The sequence below is a fragment of the Macrobrachium rosenbergii genome, chromosome 40, assembly GCF_040412425.1.
Source record: "Macrobrachium rosenbergii isolate ZJJX-2024 chromosome 40, ASM4041242v1, whole genome shotgun sequence".
Classification (NCBI taxonomy): Eukaryota; Metazoa; Arthropoda; class Malacostraca; order Decapoda; family Palaemonidae; genus Macrobrachium; species Macrobrachium rosenbergii.
Genome location: NC_089780.1, coordinates 4890423 through 4916370, shown reverse-complemented (window position 1 = coordinate 4916370; position 25948 = coordinate 4890423). Strand labels below are relative to the sequence as shown.

Below are 25948 nucleotides of genomic sequence, written 5' to 3'. Positions count from 1 at the left end.
GCATGATCAACCAGGAGGACAAGCAGACAAGTAAATGAGGCAGGCAGGCGGGGGGGGAAAGGAGGATAAGGATATGATTGGTTAAGGTGGGAGATGACACTTCCCACAGCTATGGTAGAAAATTTCAGGGCTTGAGCGATTTTAAATAGTGGCGTTTAAACACTAGAGGTGATTTCCAACCCGTGTATTTAGACAATTCTGAGAAATCCATATTATGAAAGTAATTAATGGAGGTAGCAACTGCTCGAATATCATGAACCTTAGGAACTGAATCTGGGTTGGCTTGTTTAATAAAATACAGGATTTGTTGTCTTATACCATTCAGTGATAGAGTACCACCTTTCTCCCTGATAAAAAGAGGACCCGACTTACTCTGTGGAGTTCTTAAAAGGTAAGATTTAAGTGTATGAACTGGACATAAAGACTGGTCTTGTGGAAGGGCACCATCTTCCAAGGAGACCACCTGTCTTGTGGGTCTTCGTTTTTGGCTAAGAATCTAGGATCAGGGGGAAGGAGGACCTCACCTCTCGGAAGGAGGCTAACTTTTGACTGCTGAATCATATTGTCTAAGTCATTGAGAATCTCTTTTATCTGACTCAAGAAATAGTGTGTTGACAGGGTCAATGTTTGCCCCTTTTTGGGCTGGCCGAGCAATTTTATAAAGTCCATAAAACTAATTAGCATTCTGAATTCTTGAGGAAGCTGACAGTCTTTATCTTTAAAACAGAGTGTACTGTCTGGGTCAGTATGGGCTTGGGAATCGAAGACTCCAGTCCCAGTTCCTGAAGAAGAGGGAACCAATTGCTCTTCGGCCAATAGGGGGCTACTAGGGCTAGTTGACCTTTGAATGTCCTGAGTTTGTGTAATACTTTCAACAGTAAATTTATTGGAGGGAACAGATAAATTTTCTCCCAATTGTTCCAATCTATTGTCATTGCGTCCGTGGCGTAATAAATGAGGGTCAGGTTAAACATAACAGGGGAGCTTGAAGTTGCTTTCTGTCGCGAACAGATCCACTTGGAGACCAGGAACCCGGCGGCAAATCCATTTGAAAGATTCCGTGTCCAGGGACCACTCCGTCTCCAACGGGGTAGTCCTGGACAGGGAATCCGCCACCACGTTCCATACCCCCAAAGGTGGGTGGCTGACAGGTGCCAGCCGTGCTTGTTCGCCAGGGAGAAGATAGCAACCATTACTTGGTTTTACTCGACCTGATTTGGAGCCGCCCTGTTGATGCAATGAACTACCACTGCGCTGTCCAATACCAACCTGATATGAATCGGTTGGGGAAGCTGCGGATTTTCTTTAAAGTTAGAAAGACCGCCATAGCTTCCAGGGTGTTTATATGGAACTGCTGAAACATTGTGGACCACGTTCCCTGTACTTTTTGTTTTGGTGAATATCCCCCAGCCGCTTAGGGAAGCGTCTGTGTGGACAACTAGTGCCGGAGGGGGAAATTGAAGCGGAACTGACTTGGACAGGCCCTTGACTGAGGTCCAAGGCCGTAGCCTTGTTTTCAAGATTCGAGGGATGGAGGAGACCTTGTCTCTGAGCTTGACATTGGCTCGACTCCGCCACACTCTGTTTATGTCTTTTAGTTTCGCTTTTAAGAGCAGGTCCGTCACTGAGGCAAATTGAAGGGTCCCAAGGACCCTTTCTTGAGATCGGCGGGATGCCGATTGATTTTTGAGAAATTTTCTGGTGAGAGATGCTATCTCCTTCCTCTTGGGAGGCGGGAGAGATAACGTGTGAGCAGACAGATCCCACTGGAGGCCCAGCCACTGAAACCGGGACTCGGAGTCAGGCGGGACTTTTGTCTGTTCAGCTGAAAACCTAACGATTCTAGGAAGTTGATGACTAAGGTCGTGAGCTTCTGACACTCCAGAACTGTTGGTGCCCAAATTATCCAATCGTCCAGGCGCTGCTAGGGATATCCCTCGGGACCGGAGTTGTTGAACTACCGTGTCCGCCAGCTTGGTGAATATCCTGGGCGCAATGTTTAGGCCAAAGGGCATGACCTTGAACGAGTAGGCTTGATTCCCGAGTCTGAAACCGAGGAACTGAGAGAAGTTCCGCGCAACTGGGACGTGATAATAAGCGTCTGAAAGATCGATGGAGGTGGTGACGGCTCCACGCGGAAGTAGAGTCCGTGCCTGAGCTATTGTAAGCATGCGAAAATTTGTCGCATTTTATGTAGAGATTTAGATCGACAGATCCAAGATCACTCTTTGCTGATCTGAGTCTTTTTGGGAACTGTGAATAACCTGCCTTGAAATTTTAGGTGCCTTACTTTCTTTATTGCTCGTTTGTTGAGCAATTCTGCCACATAATCTCGTAGGATTGATGAGGGTGGCTGGTAAAACCTGTTCGAGGAGGAGGTTCCTTGATCCAACTCCAACCCAGACCTTTGGACACAATACTGTGTGCCCAAGGGCTGAAGGTCCATTGGTCCCTGAACCAATAGAGGCGACCGCCTACCTGTGTTTTCTCAGTGGGAGGGAGCGAGTTTGTTCCCTCTGCCACGTCCAGGTTTTCCTCTTGGGGTGGTGTTCGCCTTCCCTCTGTGAGGGGGCCCTGCCTCTTCCCCCGCTTGCGATTCTGTTAAGGCCGTGAAAGTAACCCTCGCCCTCGTAGGTGGGGTTGTAAGCTGGTGAAGTAACATACGAGGGCGCAGCAAGGGAATGAGCTGGTTGGACCAGCACATATTGTTGGGGTGAGCTTTTGAAGTGGAGGGCTGTGCCACTGCCGAGACTGGGACGGCTTGAACTACCGTCTGCTGGTGGGGCCTCTTCTGTCTCCTAAACCGTTTACCTCCTCTCGCCTGGGGCCGCCAGATTCAGGGGTCTTGCGCTTGTAGGTGGAGATGCCCCAGCGAGAGCACAGACTCTGGTTGGCCCTTGTAGCCTCCGCCATAACGCGTTCGTAACCTCTTCTTCTGGGAAGAGGTTAGGTCCCCAGATCGAGCTCTTTCCGAGCTTGTTAGGCTCGTGACGGATAGTAGCGTTTGCAAAGATAAACTTCCTACATTCCAGTCTGGCCATGATGAATTCAAACAGGTCAGACTGAAAGCCAGCTAACAGGGACTTAGCTAAGACCTGGAAAAAGGGCTCGTCCGGCAGGAGACGGCAGTGGCTTCCGTGAGGCAGACGGAGTTCAGGGACCGGGCTAAGCTTAGTCCGGGCATCAAACTCCGCCTTTAGCAAAGATTCCGGCAGCTTGGGAGTTCCTCACTAAACTGTGAGGAAGCACAGAGGGGTCCAACTTCCCGACCGTGAAGGTGGACGGAGCACCCAGCCAGAACTCATCACTTCCGGGAACACCAGGAAGTGGGGTCTGTTCCCTTAGCTGCAGTAACGGATTACCATCAAAGCACGCTCGGGCCGTAGCCAGGGCGACTTTGTTCAAACAGGGAGTTGGTAAGTTGTCTCCCAGGGCAAACATAGTAAAGCTGCCCTTGAAAGGAGTCAACTTTGTGTTGTCTGCCTGCCACTCCGTCAGAGGGCGCAGGAGAGACGACTGAGCTTGGTCCCTGGGGATGATGACAGTCTCCTTGGGAACCTTACCAGAACGTATCCAAGCTTCCTCTGTCAACCTTACGAAGCCTGGATAAGGGGCAAAAGATCGGGGGGAAGAACTCCAACTCCTCCAACCGTCTCGTGCAAGACCTTCAATGGTCAGTTTGCCATCGTGTTGGATGGCCCGGAGGGCGAAACGCCAAGGTTGCCAAGATCGAAAAGGCGGGAGGTCCGCTGTGTTGGGAATGACATACTGGGGTTCGGCTGGGGTGGGTTGGCCATTCCTGCCAGCATGTTGTCATAAGAGGCAAACTTCTCAGAAATCTTATTGTCGCCAGGTGCGTGGCAAACTTTTCTGAAATTTGGTTGAACTTGTCATTGAAATCCTCGGAGAACCTTTGGAACATTTCTTTGCAAAGGTCTCCCAAATCAAAAGCAGGTTGGCGAGAGGGCTTGATTTTGTTGCCCTCTTACTCGCGCCTTTGCCGGAGGAACCAGACTTGCTCCCGGAGGCTACAGGTGCTGAGACCTTAGCCTTGACGGGGAAAGGCGTGCTTTCTTGGAGGACAGGACTTATAGCCCTTCGCCTTCCATGAAGTCTTCAACTTCAACTTGGGGATAGCTGATGGAGCCCTATCACCCAAGGAGGAAGACTTCCCAAAACCTGAAAAGGAAGATATTGAAGAAGCTGGGGAATCAAAAAGGGCGCCCGCCCCAACAACCTCACCTACCTCGCTACTTACCCCCTGGTCCTGCTCAGTAGCCATGGGTTCGAGGTCTAAATTCAAGGCGGCGACGTCCTCTGAAACTTCTGAGTAGAGAATATCCACTTGGGGTGGCTGGGTCGCATCCCGGATCTGCTGGATGATGGGGGTGGCAAGATCTTCTGGCACTGCGGCCGCCACTCGTGCGCCGGGGTAGAGCAGGTCCCTCAACTTCGCGTCGAGGACGTAGGGCTTCCCCGACGGAACATTTCTTCCAAACCCAGCCACCCAGGCCCGGAGTGATTCCAAGGCCGACTTCTTAGAGGACTCGTCCCGCCTGAAAGAAAACCAGCAATTAGCTAAGGGCGAAAAAACAGTCCGGAAACCACTTAAACAAAATTCAAAATGAGGAGCATAAAACGGAGGAAGGTTGTCATTTACCGACTCATCCTGGATGGTTGCGCAGAAGGCGAAGCAAACCTCACAACCATCGGGGTGCCAGACTACCAGGTGGTCGAGCCGGACTGCACAACCAGCGTGGGTCCGGCACACTCGTGACCGTAAGGTTGTTGCAGTGACGCCGTACACCCCGGCTCCTCACAGCGAACAGTCTGTAAGTGGAAAAAACATGAACCTACCACTCTAAGCAATCTAAAGCCGGCAAGGCCGGGAATTTCAACTGCAGCCGAATACTCCGGTGGAGAAGAAATACCTTTTTAATAAACTAGGCCAATAAGCTCCAAAATACACAGAGTGGCAGGCAAGACTTCCAGACCCTGGAATACTCCGGGAATGAAAAAGATGAGACAACAGGAACTCCATAAGGGTTGCCTGTAAAATTAACGGCGGAACCCCCGGGCGTAGAACCGGACTCACTTACAAAACTAAGGAGAGTACTCCGAAGATAACAAAAATATGTATATTTAAATACGTATATCATGTAATAACATTAAACTAATGATGGTAAATAGTAAATACTCCGGAGACCGGAGGGATCCGCTCCCCTTATATAAATGAATAAATCCCTCTTCACTATTACTCCGCCAGAGAAACAAGGTGGGCCAAATGCTCGTATGTTAGTAACATAAACCGGAGCAAAAATAATAACCCAGCCGAGTAGCCCGACGGAGAGGGAGGAATTCGGGATAGAGTGTTCGAACACGTTCGAGCTCACAGTGAACCATCACCAACCCAACACAGCGATGCTAGGGACTGTATGGGAGGGAGCGAATCCCTCTACCAAATAGAGAAGTCCCTGAACTCTGAGAAAATGCCATCTAGCGTCACCCGCACGAGTAGAGCAAAGCTGGAAGGGTGTGGGGGGGAGTGGGTGGAGTAGGCGAGAAAGGTAGGCTACGAAGAAAGAGAACAGGAGACGGGGAAACATATAACCCGCTCAACTGCACTACACCACCCAAGAATGAACTGGGTCTATGGGAACTGTGATTAGGAGGGTGGCCTACTACTAGGAAAGGGGAGCGACCAAGCCTCGATGCCCGACTCCTGCCTAGGCACAGCCTAATAGGGACCTAACCTAGTATAGGCTAGGAAAAGGGCAGGAGGAACAAACAAGGAGAGAAATTTTGTGCCGAGAACCAACCGGGAACGAGAAGAGGGGGCAAGAAGGCGAATAGCCTAGAGGAGACACATCCAAAGAACTCTATTCCCCCAAAGGAAGGAAGAGAACTAAGGGGCTCACTCTGCCCACCAAAAAACGACCCCGGAGGAAACAGCAACTAAAACTTCCTCAACCTGATGGACCTCCACGCCGAGGGCAAGGGGATGGAAGCAATAACCTACTCCACTAAAAAACCATCACACAAAAACATGAAATAAAAATGTGCTCAATAGGGTGCGTAGCCTACCTCGGGGCAACGGTTAGATCTAAGGCTGCCGCCACCACGAGGAGGTAAACGATGCAAAATAAACGAATCGAGAGCACTATCGCCAAGAATAAAATAATAATTGGCCTAATACAGACTAAAATAAAAGGGAACCCAACCTGGAGGGGGGGAACCTGGACGGGGCATCACCTCAAAAGGGCCGGTAGGCCAAATTTATGTAAATTAACAAAAAAAAAAGGGTGCCACATGAGGAAACCCGCCAGGAGGAGAACCATGGGGCAAAATACATATATATCATCTATAACGACAATGATACAACTCCAACAGAAAAGAACTGATGGGGTCGCCTCGCGGTCGACATGGCTGGCGGGGGACGCCGTGGCGTCATAATAAGATCTCAAAATTATATATAAAATGAGACCAAAACAGCCAAAAATAGAACGAAAAACCCCACAATAATATAGTACTTAACTTGGAGATAGTAAAGCTGCTTGATGACATGATGAAGGATGGAAAATTCCACAAAAAGGCACGAGCACACAAAATCAAAAGATAGTTATCACGTGCTAGAAAATGGAATGAAGTAGGTGGCGCTGGTGTCGCCGTCCTGCCTGGTGTTGGGTGTAGGGGCTGTAACGGCTCACCGCTCTGTTCCGGGGGTTTTGATAGGGAGAGGTCTTTCGAGTAAGTCTCCGTGGTAGTGGTATTTCACTCACCCTTCGTTATACCGACGTCTTCCTAGAAGGCGCTCGACTGAAATTAGTAACCCCAGCTTTCCTGAAAGCTCTTTTTCTCTGGTATATCTAGCATATTATACCTAGAAATTCGTGCTGTAATGGAATTTCACCGGCTGACACGGGACTGGACTCAGAAATAAAATTTTGACTCCCACTCAGTTCGGGTCACAATGTGGCATATCCACATTGGATTGTCTATCTAACTAAGAAGACTGCATACGAAGAGGGTTTGAGCAAAAACAGATTTCTGTAGCCGTCTGTTTTGACTTTGAAAAGGCACATGATACTACATGGAGATATGCAATGTTAAAAAGTTACATAGAAACATCATCCGTGGACATTTATCCAGGTTTATCCAAAATTTTCTGACAAATTGCACTTATCAAGTGAGAATTTATGATGTATTGTCAAGTACATTTCCACTTGAAAATGGTGTTCCACAAGGAAGCAGCCTTAGTGGTACACTGTTTACTTTAGCAATATATGACAGTAATATTCTGTCTATTGGAATTAAAAGTAACTTGTATATGAATGAATTTGCCATACAGGCAGTCCCCGGTTATCGGCTGTGTTCTGTTTCTGAGAGTGTGATGATAACCGAAAATCGGCGATTTCCAGCGCTTTTCTGGCGATTTTCGGGGGTTATCGGTGCGGAAAGGCGCTGATTTTCAGTTATCGGCGCCGACAAGCAGAAATTGGCGATTTTCGGCGCTTAAAATTGCCAATTTTCGTCACTAGACAAGCACCATAAAACCGGATCGCTGTTAACCAAGCCCGCCGTTAACCGGGGACTGCATTTATATTATTCAGCATCTCACTTAAAACATGCAGAGTGAATCATTAATAAAATTATAATAAAAACAGATGAATGGGCCTCATCTGTAGGCTATAAATTATCAATACAAAAAACTCAAGCAGTAATGTTTTATAAGAATAAAAAGCAAAAAAAAGGTGAAGAAATAGATTTAAAAATCAGCAACCATGGTATACCTATTAGACAGAGCAAAATTTTTGGGATTAATATTTAATGCTGTACTCACTTAAACTGGAAAGCCCACATAACATACGTGAAATCTAAATGTAAAAGAGCATTAAATCTAATTAAAAAACTATCATACACTACTTGGGGAGCCGATAGACATACCGTTATTTTATTGTATAAAACAACATTGTTGTCTATTATTGATCATGGAAGTGAAATATATGGCTCAGCATCAGACGCAACGCTGAAAACGTTAGACCCAGATCATAACAAAGCCCTTAGAATATGTTCAAGAACCTTTAGATCATCACCCAAGTCATACTGAAAATATTAAGCTGAAGCAAATAAAACCTGGATGGTAAAAAATGGAGTTCATCATAACAAAGACAGAGGCATGCGCAAGTAATTCTGACACATCTCCGAATAGACGATACTCGTCTGACACATGGACACTTGATGAGCATTCCACATGAACCAGCTCCCAAATGCTTAGAATGCAAAGTGATAATAACAGTTAAACGTGTTATGCAAATGCCCAAAATACAACCAACATCGGTTATCAACTTTTGGAAATGGTGAAGTTTTATGAGTCTGCAACATTTTCAACTGACTCAGTTTTAATATTCATGAAGAAATATAAATCAATTGATTAAGTATAAAAAGTAATTTATGAAAATACAAAATCCCTTGGGGCAACTAATATATAAAAAATCCTAATCTTAAACAATTTTAAGTTATTCAGAATTTTATCATTACTCAGTTTTATTTATTTTTTAATTGTACAGATGAAACTTGAGCAATTGTATTCAATGTGTGCATGTGTTCTGGTGTGGAAGCATATGCTTTTTGCATATTTTTAAGATTTAATTATTCATTCATCATTTAGTTTCAGTGTTTAGCCTACCTTAGTTCCTCGTCGGGCAAGTGGGTTCTGTTCTCAGCTAGCACTCTGCTGGCCACGAGTTCGAATCTCCGACTGGCCAATGAAGAATAAGAGGAATTTATTTCTGGTGATAGAAATTCATTTCTCGCTATAATGTGGTTCGGATTCCACAATAAGCTGTAGGTCCTGTTGCTATGTAACCAATTGGTTCTTAGCCACTTAAAATAAATCTAATATTTCGGGCCAGCCCTAGGAGACCTGTAAATCAGCTCAGTGGTCTGGTTAAACTAAGTTATACTTTTTTTTATGGCTTAGACCTGGGACTCCATTTCACTTTAATCCTTAGGGCCAGCCCTATGAGAGCTGTTAATTAGCTCAGTGGTCTGGTTAAACTATTTTATTAACAATAATAGTCTCTGTTGTGGGGGAGGGGAATGTTTCTCCTCCCTGAAGGGTGGGGGCATTGCCATCTTTTTCCTCTTGTTTCAGGCTCAGATCCACAGACGATGTTGGTTGTTTGGGTTTCATCAGGCCTATCAAGGGTACCAACTTTAGAGGGCCTGCTGTCCTGTTTCATGTCGTCACGCATTTGAGTGTCGGCCGCCATGTCAGTTCCCAACTCTCCCAGCCTTCATTCTATTGGGTGTTGTGCTACCCCTTCTAGTGAGATGCCTTTGGTTTTCTCTACATATCGTCTTGGGTCACCTCTCATTCAGCCCAAGATTGCTCCAACTGCTCGCATACAGTGTTCGTCTCCTCCCATGACATCACAGCCTAGTTCTACTATGACATCATCTGCGACTGTGCCATCTGCTTCCTTGCTCATTCAGACTGTGCTTGACACTGTCGACTCTGCCCTTCAAGAGAAGTATGGCCATTTTGTTAAGAGGAGACAGCTTAGGTCTCCCTCTTTGTCTTCGTCGTCTTCCTCTTGATCTTCATCTCCATCGTCTCCCCCTCCTGTTAGTTCCTGCATCAGATGTTGGAGGATTAAGGACTTTGTTGCAGCTCCTCTCCCCAAGAAACAGAAGACCATCTCTTCTTCTTCACCTTCAGACCACGGCAGTGTTTCTCCTGCACATGTCTGCCCTTTGTTGGCCGAGTCGGTTGAGCTTCAGACCGTCATTCGATGGGCCGGAGTTCAATTCCTGCCGCCGGCTGATGAAGAGTTAGAGGAATTTATTTCTGGTGATAGAAATTCATTTCTCGCTATAATGTGGTTCGGATTCCACAATAAGCTGTAGGTCCCGTTGCTAAGTAACCAATTGGTTCTTAGCCACGTAAAATAAGTCTAATCCTTCGGGCCAGCCCGAGGAGAGCTGTTAATCAGCTCAGTGGTCTGGTAAAACTAAGGTATACTTACTTTTCCTGCACATGTATGTGTTCTTGTGGGAAATGTTTCTCATCTGTCAACCTTCACCATCATGAATCTTGTTCTGAGAAGGACTCTCCAGTTGTTCATTCTTCTCCAATGCATCCTGTTCAATTTAGGAGAAAGGATGACAAAGCTCCCATCAAGAAACCCCAAGTGGTAGAACCTCCTGGAAGTCCTGTCAGGCATATGCCTCCTAGATGTCTTCGTTCCAAATCACGGTCACCCAGAGGAAATCATGATTCCTCTCGGATTCCCTCAGACGTGGACATTTGAATAGACACGGCCGTGTAGGTTGTGACGGATGTACATCCAAACACCACCGTAGAGATGGATATAACCGCAGTTCTTCATCTGACTTGCTGCTCGGCGGCCTTCCTCATCGAGATCTTCAAGAAAGGACCATGGCTGTCATTTGTCTTCCCGCATCTGTGGCCATTGTTCTCCTTCCTGCATCCACAGTCATCATTCGCCTTCCTGTATATGCAGCCATCGTTCTCCTTCCCAGATCCGTGGCCATCATTCGCCTTCCCACGTCTACAGCCGTTGTTCTCTTCCAACTCTATTTTTATGTCAACCATTTATTTCCTTTTTTAAGTGTATTAAGTTAACTTTTAAATGAAACTACAGTAACTTTAATTTAATTTAAAAGTTAGCCTAACACTTTGGGAGCATGATTAGGGACATATTTAGTGTTTAAACTCTAGAAAGAAGCATTTATTAGCATTTTTAGAAACTGTTCCAAACTTACGCGAAAATTCGCCTTGCGCTAGGGTTCTGGAACCTAACCTCGGCTAAGTTCAGGGTATGACTGTATGTAAAATTCCATGGTGGGGTCATGTGGACAACAGGCAGTGTTTGTGAGTATAGGAAGGTAGGATAAGGGAATAAATATATTAAGTGTTGTGATGCAGAAGCAAAATATTTAATGAAGGAAAAAAGTACTTTTGCATAACAGAAGAGTTCATGTGCAGCTTGCAGGTATTGGTAGTCAAGGTGAAAGATAGGAGGCAAATGATAAGAGTGGAAGGACAAAGGTAGATAAGAACTTCAAAGAGAATGAATAATTTTGTGGGGAAGTAAATGCAGAAAGAAATGTTAATAAACAAAGGGATCTCAGAATAAAAGATGCAAATGGTAAGATGTTCTCAGAAGTGAATGCAGTCCTGCACTAGTGTAGTTGGTGTGTTGAAGAATGATTGAACATGGAGGAAAGGAGAGAGGCAGAGCTAAATGATGTAAGAGTGGAAAGGGGTTTTCTTAAGTTTGAGAATACTTGTGGAAATGACTGTTGAGGGTGAAAGGAAGGCAACGGGGAAACTTTAGAATGGAAAGACACTAGGAGTTGATGTGATTGTATGCAAGATGCTACAGTATTGTGGTGATGATGTGATTGAGTGGCTAACCAGGGTTTGTAATGTTTGTCTGGATGAGGGAGAGGTTCTGAATGAATGAGCAGTCAGAGTAATTGTATCAATGGTCTAAAGGTATCAGTGACAGAGGTAACTGTAAGTTGTATTCTGACTGAAAAAGTAAAATAGATGACAGAAACATTAATAAGAGAACATTGTGGATTTAGTTTAAGGGTGTTACAGAACAGTTTTGTGAGAAATTTTTAAGTAAAAAGGTAAAATCCATATACAGTATGGCATTCTTGGAGGTTGAATTGGTTTGGTAGAGTTAACAGAGGGTTAATGTAGGGTGTTGAGGATGGATAGTATAGAATTTAAGTTAACCGAGAGCAGTTAAAAGTTATGATTGGGTGTAGTATATTAGAACAGATTGGCAGGAGTGAACAGGTTTGGTGTAAAAGTGGGCCTCAGGCAAGGGTGTATTATATTTTTATAGCTTTGTCAGTGTTATTCTGGATGTAGTTGTGTGAGAAGTCAGAAAAAGGACAGTAGGTCTAGGTGCAAATTTATACGGTGAGACAATAAGTCATGCATGGCTTGTGGAATACAACCTACATGATTTTTTAGGTAATATAGTGCTAATTGGGATATTGAAGAGAAACTGCAGGAACTAGTAAAAGAATTAAGAAATTGTTAGCAAGAGGAGAAGGTAAGAGTCAATGTGACCGAAGTTAAGGTACAAGTAATAAGGATAAATGGTAATAAGGAGATGGAGCAATTAGTGTTAAAATGTTTTGTTGCAGAATGATAGTGGTCACTTCACACAAGTATGTAGGAATCCGTATGGTAGGGTTAGAGAAAAGGTGAGTTACAGAGTAAGAGAAGCAAGAAAGTTTGCAGGGCTTGTGCAAATGATTAGGAAGAGACTAATAGTACTTACACACTTGTTGCATTTCCGCGAATCTTATCAGTGTTGCGTACCAGTGTGGATGGGAAAGCATTTTCGGCGCTTATTGGCGCTGAAAAGTGGATACAATAAAACCTGTTGCACTGTGTCGTATCACTGTGTGATACGCAATGATGATACGATACGTGGAAATGCAACAAGTGTGTCCGTGGCTTTAGATTGTTTGTGGAAACCAAGCTGGAACTGTATAAAGAGGTTTTGGAGCAAATTCTCCTTATATGTATGTACCTTACGCACATGATTGTGTATCTTTTGGTTTGTAAAAATAAAAAATGAGAAAATATAGGAGAAGTATAGTGTTAATGAAAATATTGGAGCATAAAATATAAATAGAATAGTGAAGGAGGAGTGTGTGTGTGTGTGCGTTAGTTTACTTAGGCTTCCATGTAGACATACCTGTTTCAGTTAATGTTCTCTCTCTCTCTCTCTCTCTCTCTCTCTCTCTCTCTCTCTCTCTCTCTCTCTCTCTCTCTCTCTCTCTCTCTCTCTCTCTCTCTCTCTCTCTCCTGTATCTCAGTAGTATACATATCCTTCAATAAAACATGAATTACTGCGTATATACAGTATATATCTTGCTAACAGAACCTCATTGAAACTGGATGGTATCTAGCAGAGTTATTTATTAAAAAAATTATAAGCTTTCCTGGACTAACAGTCTTCATTTGTCAAGTATCCGTAGAATGACGGGGCACGTAGTCCAGCAGTATTTATATCTGTGTAGGGACATGGATTAAAATCGTTGTTCATGTTATTACCCTTCTTCTCCTGTGTGGCCCCACCTTCATGGCCTTGTCCTTTCTCTGCCGGCCGCTCCTTCCAGGTGTTCATTTTCCATGTGTTTCTTATGTTTATACGTTTCTTATTTTTCTTGATAGGGTGTCGTCAAATCCATTTCCAGTGTTGCCTGCCATTACATTGTTAGCACATATGATGAAGGCATTCTCTACAATCAGTCTGGCCATTTTGTTTGTGTTCCTGTACAAAAAATTCGTATTTTCCCAATCTGTTTTACGGTCTGTTTCCCAACAGCGCTTGGTGACCACCGATGTCTGATTATAGTACCTTATGTTTTGTATATGCTGCCTGCTTCGTTCTTTGCATGATTTGCCGCTTTCGCCAAAGTACCGCTCTTTACAGTCTAGACATATATATATATCCCCTCTACCAACTTTTTGTTTCCAATTATTTTATTCCTAATGGTGTTTTTGTAACTGCCTATCCATTTGAAATTATCTAGGTTCTTGTTGATGGGTGTAATATTGTTGTTGTCCAGGACTGTAATTATTTTCCTCCCTTTCAAATGTTCCTTTTCTATCCCTTCCTTCTCCAAAAATAGTTCTTCTTGCCTTAATGTGTGCCTGTTCCCTCCAATACTTAGGGTATAAGTTGGTAGAGAGGGAAGAGGGGGTTTATAAATGGCAGTGTGTTTATACTTTGAAGAGCGTTACTTTAGTGAAAGTGGCAAATCATGCAAAGAACGAAGCAAGCAACATATGCAGAACATAAGGTACTATAATCAGACGTCGGCAATCGCCAAGCGCTGTTGGGAAAAAGACCATAGATTGGGAAAATATGAATTTCTGTACAGGAATACAAACAAAACAGCCAGACTGATTGTAGAGAATGCCTTCATAATATGTGCTAACAATGTAATGGCAGGCAACGCTGGAAACAGATTTGAAGACAGCCTATCAAGAAAAATAATATACATTACTCTACAAAAGAAAAGAGACGTATAAACTCAAGAACCACATGGAAAAATGAACACATGGACGGAAAGAGAGAGACAGAGAGATTCATTTGCAAAAGTCAAATAATACAGTTGTATTAAGAGTACTGTAATGATAATTTTAAGAAAATGGTTGTTTTACATATTGTTTGCAATTATATATCATACATTTTTGTCATTTCTTATTATAGTTTATAAACATAGTGATCAGGTGCATGTGCATTCTGATAATGTTTACGTTCTCAAAGTCATTAGCTGACTGCGTTTTACGGACATCATTAGTTGCTAAATGAAACACATTTCGGATATTTTTTTTCGTGAATTGTCAAAGCTGGGCTTTAAAAAAATGCAACTTACTTTATTTATAAATCCCATATTTAAATGAGGTAAAAGAGTGCTTTTACCAGTATCAGAAGTTGCTTTGCCTCTTCCAAAATGTTTTGTGGCCTGCGCGTTATTCATTTCTTCAGCCACAGCTACAACCGTAAATTTAGTGGCATACATTCATAACACTTTCCTCTCTAATGCATGAAGCATGAATAAAGATTTAGTTTTAATTTCATTTTTGCAAGTCTCCATTGAATATTAGCAAATTTTTAACAAGTCGACAACTGTAACGCAACTCTTAATAAACATTTGTTAGTTACGGCAACAGACATCAGCAGACAGCTGTTTCTCAATTTGATTGTTTGTCATTACTTGCTGTTGTTTATACTAGTGTCTTGCATGCAATAGTAAGGGGTTGTTTTTTATAAGAAATAGTATTGAACTCTTAGAGGAGTCACAGGGTTGGTAAGCCTAATTTAATGTATAAAGATTTGTATTTAACCTATTAAACTTTTGCTTCTAGGCTTATTTATTAGTCAAAAGCTAACTCAGATGTAATATGCATTATCAGTGGTGTCTACCAAAACTGATACAGGTATAGGCAGCTTAGCCTAGTGTAATCTACCCAAAATACATCTCGCATTGTACACAATGTTTATGATGAAATGATGTTTTTGGACAAAATTTTAATGATTGTATAATACTCAAGGTTGGATGACACACAAGTATACTCAAATTACAGTTCTTTTGTATACTGTATATTTTTCAGTTTCATAGAATGTTTTCGTTGGAAATAAGCTGTGCTTTTATATTTACCAAGCAAGCTTCAGTTCTGAAATCTGAAAAAATTTAAAACTGAAATGAATTGTGGCGCTGCCCTTGTAGCCACTCAAGAACTAAGGCGGCTGATTCAAAAAGTCCCGGATCTTGGGAGTTACTGGACCATGGAGTGCCAGGTGTAAGAGGTTGGACTGTATATATATACCATTTATATTTATTAATTTATTTGTATTACATAATTTTTTCCAGGTGTGGTATCATGGTGAGTGGTGTCCTTCTCGCGGCCGTGGCTGTTACAATACACAGCTCACAACGGAAAGGGGATGTTGCACCTGGTATAATGAGCCACAGGTTAGTCAGACCATTGACTTGTGTATCTTTTATAAAGTGAGGAGAGCATTAAATTGTTTTGTGAATTGTAGTACACATTTTTGTTGAATGCATTTAAAGATGAAAGTTTCAGTAGTCCATGTGCGTACTGTTGAAGTAAATACAGCTGTATTAGAGATTATGATGGTTTTGAAAATGGATAAATAATGTTGCAAATATATAATTGACTTCTGCTTTTACAATAAATACATGAGGTAGGTTTCATTCTCAGTGACTTGTGCTTTTATAGTAAAAACATGAAATAGGGTTTATTCTCACAAGTGTTGAAATAGTTGGGAAGGTTTATTCTTGTTACAATTTCTGACATCATGATGGAAGAAAATTCAGTTGTGGCTTCCTATATACATCATCTGCAAACCTGGAGAAATGAAACAAAACTGTCCTTTCAGCGCCACCTAATTGCCTCGTTTCAGACATCTGACAACAAGGTCACGTGATACACAAAATATTTTAGATATTGCACACCTTGATAACTCCCCGTCGAACATAAAATATTTATGAATTAGCATATCAGTATGAAAGCTTACAAATTTCTTCTTATAGTGATACAGGAGTGTTACACAACTAAACTATTAAATAAATTGTGCTATATACAGATAATACGAGAACCCAAATAATTTACTCGTAACTTTGAATTTTAGCCTTAAGATTTTAGTAAAAACATCTGCAACATTAAATTCTGTTGGAACATAAGACATCTCCAATCTACCACAGTTCACTTCTGACCTTATAAAGAGATTTCTCACATCAGTGTGCTTTGACTTTTAATGACTAACAGGGTTCTCGGTTAAGGCTATGGAACCTTGGTTATTACTGCAGTGGTGGAGTTAGGTTGGCCTGTTTGCCAGAGACCTCTTCCAGGTCTGTGGACAGAGTGTCTTCCCAATCTCAGATGAAGGTGATTGCAAAGCCTTTACCTGGCATGGAAGAGCCAGACTGTTTAAATCCTACAATCACAATCTCAGGATGAGATCTACCACCAACCCAAACTGTAACAGGTCCAGATTTCATTCCAATTGTTCTCTGGAAAAGCTGGGCTCTGCAAGGAATCTTCTCTGGTCCTTCCTTTTTCTGGTTTGACTGCTGTTGGGAAGAGACAGATGGCTGTGAAGTGTAGCCCAACAAAGTCCCAGCCTCAGGAAAAGTCTGCTGGATGTAAGGTGGGACTTGTTCCTATTAAGAAACCTTTCAACTGGGTCTGCTGACTACCACTCTCAGGTTTTGTTAACACTCTTCTTTGGTGGCTCCCCAGATTAGCCAATCATGCTGGTAGGCCACCAGTTAAATTTCTTCATTCCTGAGCTCCCATAAAATAAGTATAGTATATATAAAAATTTATGTAACCAATGTTTGTTGTAATTTGATGGGTCAAGGATCACCCTGCATTTGGAGGAATGCTTCTTGGGGATGCTGAAGAGAGGTAGCAAATAAACACGTCTTTCTCTATGGCCCCTTTTTAAAGGGATCTGGTTTTTGGAAAAAATGAAAGTACTATGTGGGAGGGGGGAGACCATCTCTGCCCTAGCCCATTGAAAATTGTGCTGTGTTCCCAAGGGAAGGACTTCCACTGCATGTTATGTAGAAGACAACCCCAACCATCTAAGTCAAATAGGGCTCCACCACTTTTTCCCTTCCTTGTGATATGCAATCTGGGAGTTGATTTTTCTTTTCCCTGGTAGGAGTGTCTTGTTTGTTTAGAAGGGAGGTGCTGATGATATTGTTGTCCTTTCTTCTGTTGTTGGAGGGGTCCTATAGTGACTGAGGCTTGCACAGCTCTGATTCACACCAAGCTTTCTTCAATCAATCAATCAGTCATTTCCTGTAGCACCCATGGGGATTCATAAGGCCTCGATGAACTCAAGCCACCACAATCTGTCCTGGGGCTACCTCCTCAAGATTTCCCAACACTTTTCTCCTGCTTCCCACCTCATTGTCTTTAACCGCTTCTCCTTTGGCCTACCTCTACCTCTTCTTCCAAGGGCAACCCACCCTGGTGTATCTCGTACTATTCCCTGTCTTCTATACACATGGCCTAGCCACTTCCAGTGTGAGAATCTAACATACTCATCGACAAGCTGCACCTCGTTACTTCTCAAATTCTGTTATTTGATATCCTATCCCTCCAATTAATGCCTCACATTCTTCTGAGTGCCTTATTTTCAAATGCTTTTTTAGGCTAAGGAAAAGGAAACTCTCAAGAGTATTGTTTGTGTACTATTTTAACTCAGTATCATGTTTATTCTTCATTCAGAGATCATATACAGGAGTCCTGATTTACAGTCCAGCTGAGGTAACCTTTGTCTGGGCTAGGATATGCCATTGAAATACATAACTTTCAGCCTCTAGAATGCATGGTAAATTTCTGAGACAGATTTCAGAAGAAATGCATTTTTGACACTGGGAAATACTTTCATTTTTATTTTTTCTCTCTAAGTAAACATCAGTATGTATCACAAATTCAATTTATTAAAAATTATAGGTTCATTGGAACTTTCTCAACACATTTTTACTTTTGTTAATTGCAGTATTTAGCCGATATTGAAGAACATCTTGGAGTTACAATTCAGCAGGTGGACAGAGAGATGAAAGTTCCTGTTGATGAATTTGACGGGAAAGTTATTTATGGAGAGAAGAGAGCAAATGCAGGTGAGTTTTTCTCTGTTTATAATCAGATGTATCCAGGGATTCTCATTTCTCAAAATAATATTATGATAAAAGCTTTAGCATAGTGAAAGAAATAAGTGTGTCAAGTATTTTGTGAGAAATTATCCCCCCTTGATGTGGGACCACCTTGAAGTGGTGAGGGGGCTCTTGAACCCCAGGAAGCTGAATCCCGTGTTTGAGTCCAAGAGTCTCATATATCAGCATATATTTCTTTGGATTAATTTTTGTAGGATTTTCCACTTTTGCTAAAATTTATTGGATCTGATAAACAGGAAAAGATATCATAGATCGGATTTGATTTATATCCGAATCTAAATACTGTAGTGGGAACTGTGGTAGGACCATCAACTACCCAATAATGTTTAGACCTGAGAGATATCAGATTCATAGCTCAAGGGCGGAACTATTCTTAGGGCTGGACCACAGATTCCAGGGGGCTCTGGTTCTGGGGATAGGACTCTCACCATTCTATTTGGTTTGCTCATGATATGATTAGGGTGGGGACGATTATATTCTGGTAATAACACTCTGAGTCCCAGGAAGCGGGTTTGGTTCACACTTGGGCCACTCTAATCATATTGTACCGTCCCCTGTGGTTTAGGTTAGGGGGTGGACATTTGGGAGTCAGCTCTCACTTGTGCCATTGGTGGAAGAATAAACTCCATGAAAGGCTGATGATATCTTTTTAAGGTTTTGGAGTTTTTTCTCCCTCCAGTCTCTATGATTAGTCACTCTAAGGATTTGAGTACCCCTGGGCCCTTTGATGGTATTGTCCCAGCACAGTGGATGACTGCTGCTCCAGTACAGAGCATATCTTCTAGCATGGAAATGGATAATTGTCTGGATAATCCAAATAATCAAAATCATGGTGGTATTAAAACTTTAATACCGTATAAAACACCCAAAAAGAGTAAATAACGACATTACCCAACCTTGACTCACTTCAACTCTCTCTTTGGGAGTAGAGGCTGTTGAAGGTTTCTAAGCATGGAAACAGAACAACAAATTTCAGTCTTAAAGTTGGAAAACTATGTATTGAAAAGACATCCAACAACAGAAATGTCCTTCACACAAATAAAAGAAAGGACTTGCTTATAGAAACCACAACCAAAAACCAATCTGAAGACTATTTGTCCACATAAAGTATTGATAATGTAAATGTAATTATAAAAAAAATGACGCTATGAACAGCATTCAGGGTATTAGTGTACTTCCTGAAAATTGTAACGAACCAGTCGAGAAGAATATTCTATTGGACTCTCTTAAAATGAGATATCCCACAGTCCAAGATTGTGAGGTATATATAATACTAAGTAAACAGAATAATAAAGTATTAAGAGTTGCAAAAATAAAATTTGAAGGTCAAGACCTGCCTCAAAAAAACAGAAATTTTTGGGCCAAAATAGAGAACTGAGACCTTACGTTCCAAAACCACTATAATGTCAAAATTGCAGTAAATATGGGTACACGAAGAAGAACTGTCGAAATGAACCTGTATGTGGTTATTGTGGTTCTGACGAACATAACACAAAATGGAAGTGTAATGAGCCAAAGTGTGTAAACTGTGGGCAAGATCATCACTCAAGATCCAAAGAATGTATGTACTGTATATACAATACAGAATTGAAATTGTTACAAGATAGATAGAACAGGGATGTCTATACAAGAGGCTAAGTTGGAATTAAAGTGAGAGGAATTCAAGATCCGTCTAAGAAACATACATATTCTTCAATAACAAGAGCGAATAATGAAACAAAAATGCATACAGATAGAAGTAACAGAGCACAGAAAAGTAAATGTCAAGAAGAAATTAATGCTTTAGAAATAAACAGTAAAATGGTAAAGAATAAAGCAGGTACAAATGAGATGGATAATATTTTATCCAATTCATTTGAAATATTAATGCAAATAGGAACACAGGAGGATGTTACTAACAGAGGTAACAGAGGAGAGTGGGATGGACTGGAAATTAAAGGTAAAAAAAGACCTTTGGACCCAAGATGAAGAAACCAACTATTATTAGAGAAACATCGGTTAAACCAAAGATAAAGGTTATGAAGAAAGAAAAAAAACAAGTTAAGATTCTACCTTTGTCTCCTAAAATATTATTCAAACCAATGAAAGCAGATATCCACAACACCAAAGCAGTAGGAGAGATCCATACCATAGATAACAATGATTATGTCAAGGGAGAAGAGATTACATTATCCCCAATAATTGGTACAAGAATAAATGGAACAAGAAGTATACATAACAAATGAGGATGTGACAATTGTTTCATCAAATTGTGCAGTAATAATAAAAACATAACAAAAGATGGTTTAACAAACATTATAAGAAATTTTATGAAATATAGAAAAAAAGAAACTACTGATTTGAACACCCATGATAAAGGTTGCCTGTGCATTGCACACTTAATATATTATAAAGAAAAACAAGTGAATGTCATGAGTAAATTATTAGAAAAAATCCAAATTGATAATACAAAAAAGAAAGTAAAATTTGACTGCTGTAACGTAATATTTTCAATAGCCATATTATACAATGGAACGTAAATGTTTTACACACCAGATTACAAATAGGAGAAGTGTAGTGATTACTAAAGGAATATGAACCAATGATATTATGTCAGCAAAAAAACAATATTAACAACAGGTAAATACACCTTAGCATCTACATCACAAGTGGAAGAAGGAAATTTAGGCACAGCCATACAGTGTATGTACATAACAAAGTATGTTATGACAGAGTATCCATAAACATTACCGACCTGCAAATATCTGGTATTAAAATCTGAATAAAAACAATAATTATGTATTTTATAATTGTACAACCAACCTAATAAAAATTATGACATTGATAAATGTAAAGAATTAATTAACAATGCCAAGGAACCAATATTAATAGTGGGTGATTTTAATGCTCACAACCCAATGTGGGACTGCAATTGTACAAACTCAAATAGAGCAGGAAGTAGATTCAAACGACATGTGTGCTTTATAAATGATAATGAAATCAGCACATATTTTTCAAAAACACATGGAACATTTTCCTCGATTGACTTAACTCATGTACAGCAAGCATAGTAGACAGATTGGGTTGGAATACAGTTGTTGACTTGCACACCAGTGATCATTTCCCAATACAGGCAGTCCTCGGTTGTTGGAGATCCAGTTTTACGGGGCTTGTCTAGCGATGAAAATCAGCAATTTTCGGCACACGAAAAATAGGCAATTTTCGGCACCGAAAGTCGCCGATTTCTGCTCATCAGCCTCGATACATGCCTAACAGAGGTGCTGATAACTGAAAATCGGTGCCGGAAATCGCCGATTTTTTATTGTCATCACGCTGTCAGAACGGAACCCCCGCCAATAACTGGGGACTGCTTGTATTAATTTCATTATTACAAAATAATACTGCTAAACATGTCCCTCAATATAACATTTATAGAGCAGATTGGGAGCAATATGAATTCCACACTAGAAATATCCCACCATTTTAGCATGTATATACAAGAGCATAATGAAACAAATAGGTTTCTTGTTGATTTCATTAAAAATTTGCTGCTGATAAAGCAATACCAAAATCAAAATTTCATCCAACAAAAAGTTTCATGGTGGTCTGAAAAACTAACAGAATTAATGAAAATAAAACACCAAATTAGAAGATGATTAGATAATTTGAATAGAAAGTTAAGCAAAATAAATAAAACATTACTGATATTAGAAGACAATTTACAAAAACTAACTATATTATTAAAGGCAGTCCCCGGTTATCGGCGGGAGTTCCATTCTGACAGCGTGACAATAAGCAAAAATTGCTGATAACTGAAAGTCAGTGAGTTTCAGCGCTTATTGCCGCCGATAAGGAGTGAAAATTGCCATTTTTCGATTATCAGCGCCTCTGTTAGGTATGTATTGATGCCGATAAGTGGAAATTGGTGCATATCAGCATCGAAAATCTCCAATTTTTGTCGCTATGAATGTACAAAAAAACCAGATCGCTGATAACCAGGGACTACTTGTATTAGAAATTGATTCATGAAAACCTCTATATAACAAAATATCTGCAAAATTTAAAAATAAGTAATTCAAGAAAGAATCATTTCATGGAGGAAATATATATCAGATCTCTCTAATAATACTCCCACACAAAAAATATGGGAAAAATTCAGAAGAATAAATGGTACCCATGTTAAACCACCTAGACTTGCGATATTAAAAGATGGGAGAATACTTGATCCGAAAGAATGTAATAGGAGAAAACTTAGCAAAAGTAAGTAGTGATAAAAATTTAGATGAACACTTCTGCACAAAGAAAAATAGTATAGAATGAATAACAATAAATTTAGAAACAATAGAAGATGTATATTACAATAGAAAATTTAATATGAAAGGGTTTGAATTTGCTCTGTTGAACAGCAATAAATCTGTCCCTGGAGGTGAATATTTGTTTTGAAATGATCTGCCACTTAGCACCTTTGGCAAAGTCATACTTATTAGAACAGGGGTTCGTAACCGGGGGTATCGATACCCCTTGGGGGTATGGGAACCAAATGCTGGGGGTATGGGACTCGACCTCTGGGTACTGGTATTTATTTTATTTAATAAATTAATTTATACTTGGGTAGAATGTTGAATTAGGTGTTTTCTGTATGACACCGTTAGTCCTAACGATCTTAAACACTTAGCTATTTAGCTCCTCCCCTGCCAGTGCGATGCGCGCACTATCCTACATGTGAAATAGGATTCTCTGCATTATTAAATCTGAAATCAAAGTGAAGAAATCTACTTGATATGTCAGATGACATGCGAGTAGCTTTGTCAGTAACTGTACCACGATTCCTTCCATGCTTTGATTGCAGAAAAACAATAGCAAATATCTTACTAGATTAATAAAAGTCTGTTTTATGTAGTCGATACTGAAAAAAACTTGCACATTTATGTTCCCTTCCTTCTTTTGTGTAATAAAAATGGACCGTAACTTTATTTTGCTTTCACTAAAAAATACAATAAAGTTATCAATGCTTATGTTCTAGTCCTGGCAATCCATATCTAAAGCACAGGAAAGGAAATTCAAGCTATTGACATACAGGCGGTCCCCGGTTTACGACGGGGGTTCCGTTCTTGCGCCACGTTGTAACCCGAAAATCGTTGTAAACCGGAAAATCGTCAAAAATCGTCAAAAATCATAAGAAAACCTTACTTTTAATGCTCTGGGTGCATTGAAAACGACGTAATCTGCATTATTATTGAGTTTTACATCAAAAAAACCTTCAAATTATGATTATTCTGCCGTTTTGGGGCCAAATTTCTTCCGTCGGATCGGCGTACGACGTGTCGTAACCCCGGAACATGCGTCGTAAGCCGGGAAATAATTTCTGATGAATATATTTGAAAAGCGTCGTAACCTCGGAACGTCGTAAGCCGGAACCGTCGTAAACCGGGGACTGCCTGTATTTGGAAGACATACTGTACTGGCAAATAATAGGATTGGTGGTAATTATTTCGACAGTCAAGTGAAGGGGGTATGGGACCATATTGGACAAACCACTGGGGGTCTGGAATCATCGAAAGGTTAAGAACCCCTGTATTAGAGTTTTATAATCACTTATGGCTTCGAAATTTATTTCCTGATGAATGGTGTAAAGCTATAATTATTCATATCCCCAAACCTGGAAAGGATCTCAGTAATGTAAACAATTACAGACCAATTTCTTTAACAAGTTGTTTATGCAAATTACTAGAGAAAATGGTAAATGCTCAACTAACATGGCACATTTAAGAAAATAAAATTTTGACTCCCATCTATTCGGGTCACAGTGTGGTACATCTACATTGGATTCTCTATCGAATTTAGACCACATACGAAGAGGATTTGAGCAAAAACAAATTACTTTAGCCGTCTGTTTTTTTTAACATTGAAAAGGTATATAATACTAACTACATGGAGATATGCAATATTAAAAAGGTTCCATGAAAACAACATCTGTGAACATTTACCCAGGTTTATCCAAAACTTTCTGACAAATCACACTTCAAGTGAGAATTGATGATGTATTCTCAAGTACATTTCCACTTGAAAATGGTATTCCATAAGGAAGTGTCCTTAGTTGCACACTGTTTACTTTAGCAATAATTGATGTCAGTAATAACGTTCCTATTGGGCTTAAAAGTAACCTGTATATGAATGATTTTGCAATATATTATTTAGCATCTCACATAAAACATGCAGAGCAAATCATTAATAAAACTATAATAAAAATAGATGAATGGGCCTCATCTGTAGGCTTTAAATTATCCATATAAAACACTCAAGCAGTAATGTTTTATAAAAATAAAAAGTGGAGAAAAGGTGAAGAAATAGATTTAAAAATCAGAAACCATAGTATACCAATTAGCCAAACAGCAAAATTTTTGGGTTTAGTATTTGATACTCTACTCACTTGAACTGGAAAGCCCACATAACATACATGCAATAAAAATATAAAAGAGCATTAAATCTAATTAAAAAACTATCAAACACTACTTGGGGAGCTGATAGGCATACCCATACTGTGCTGTATAAAGCAACAGTGCTATCTGTCATTCATTATGGAAGCAAAATATATGGCTTGGCATCAGACGCAATGCTGAGGCCTTAGAATATGTTCAGGAGCCTTTAGATCATTACCCAAGTCATCTTTACACGTTGAATGTGGTGAACTACCTCTCTTCTCTCTCCGTAGAGAGTTAGTAACAATGAAGAGTGCCCTAAGAATTCAGACGTGTGATTCTCCAACCAAAAAATTATTTGAGTGAAGAGATCTAGAAGATTGTTGAATTCACTGAATTTAAATATACAGCTACCTTGAATAGTAAAATTACTTCGTCCTTGGACTACAAATAAAAAAGAAAATTTGCACATTTAAAATGATCAAAAAGTTACTCATATACCACAGAACACCATAGACAGCATACAGTAGAACATATAATCCAAAAAGGTCCACATTACTCAATATACATAGACAGATCTAAGTCACAGTATGGAGTGGGATATGCTGCAGTATCCCAAGACAAAATGTGTCAGTTCTCTCTGCCTGATAATGCCTCGGTATTTACAGCCAAGTTATGTGATATAGCATCAGCCATAAAAATAATTAAAGAAGCCTCCTTTAATTAATTTGTGATTTATAGTGACTCCAGAAGCACTATAGAAGCCATTCAAAGTTACAATCTAAAAAATAATATTGTACAGCAAATTAGGGATCAAAGGAAATGAAGAGGCTGATAAAGTAGCTAAAAAAGCGATCCACATGAGAAGAGCAAACGTAGACATCCCTATTAGTGACTATATAAGATATATAAAAACAATCATTGTATGTAAATGGCAAAATATATGGAATGAAGAACCTGAAAATAATAAATTAGAACAGATAAAATCCAGTGTTGGAAAATGGAATTCATCATATCAGAGAGAGAGAGAGAGAGAGAGACATCAGTAATTCTGACGTATCTTCAAATAGGCAATGCTTGTTTGACACATGGACACTTAATGAACAGTCCACATGGCCCTTCCCCCGAATGCCCAGATTGCAGTGTTGATAACTGTCAAAATGTATTGTGTGAATGTCCAAAATATAACCTGCAATGATTATCAAATTTTGGAAGTAGGTAAGTAGGTCAGTGAAGGAAATTTTGTCAAAAACTTCTACATTTTCAGT

At 40.4% G+C, this 25948-nt stretch overlaps 2 protein-coding genes across 2 annotated transcripts in view; one reads left to right on the top strand and one right to left on the bottom strand.

The window, feature by feature from the left end:
- The window catches only part of Ddx1 (ATP-dependent RNA helicase Ddx1), a 113358-nt gene that overhangs the window by 73242 nt on the left and 14168 nt on the right, over window positions 1-25948 (top strand). Inside the window, exons 13-14 of the mRNA XM_067082957.1 lie at window positions 15442-15543; window positions 18108-18228. Of these exons, the coding sequence (XP_066939058.1) occupies window positions 15442-15543; window positions 18108-18228 (223 nt within the window). The remainder of the gene's footprint in view (window positions 1-15441; window positions 15544-18107; window positions 18229-25948) is intronic.
- Window positions 15912-25948, bottom strand: part of LOC136826062 (crustacean hyperglycemic hormone-like) — a 67171-nt gene continuing 57134 nt past the window's right edge. The window contains exon 5 of the mRNA XM_067082960.1: window positions 15912-15940. The gene's annotated coding sequence lies outside the window, so the exon portion shown is untranslated. The remainder of the gene's footprint in view (window positions 15941-25948) is intronic.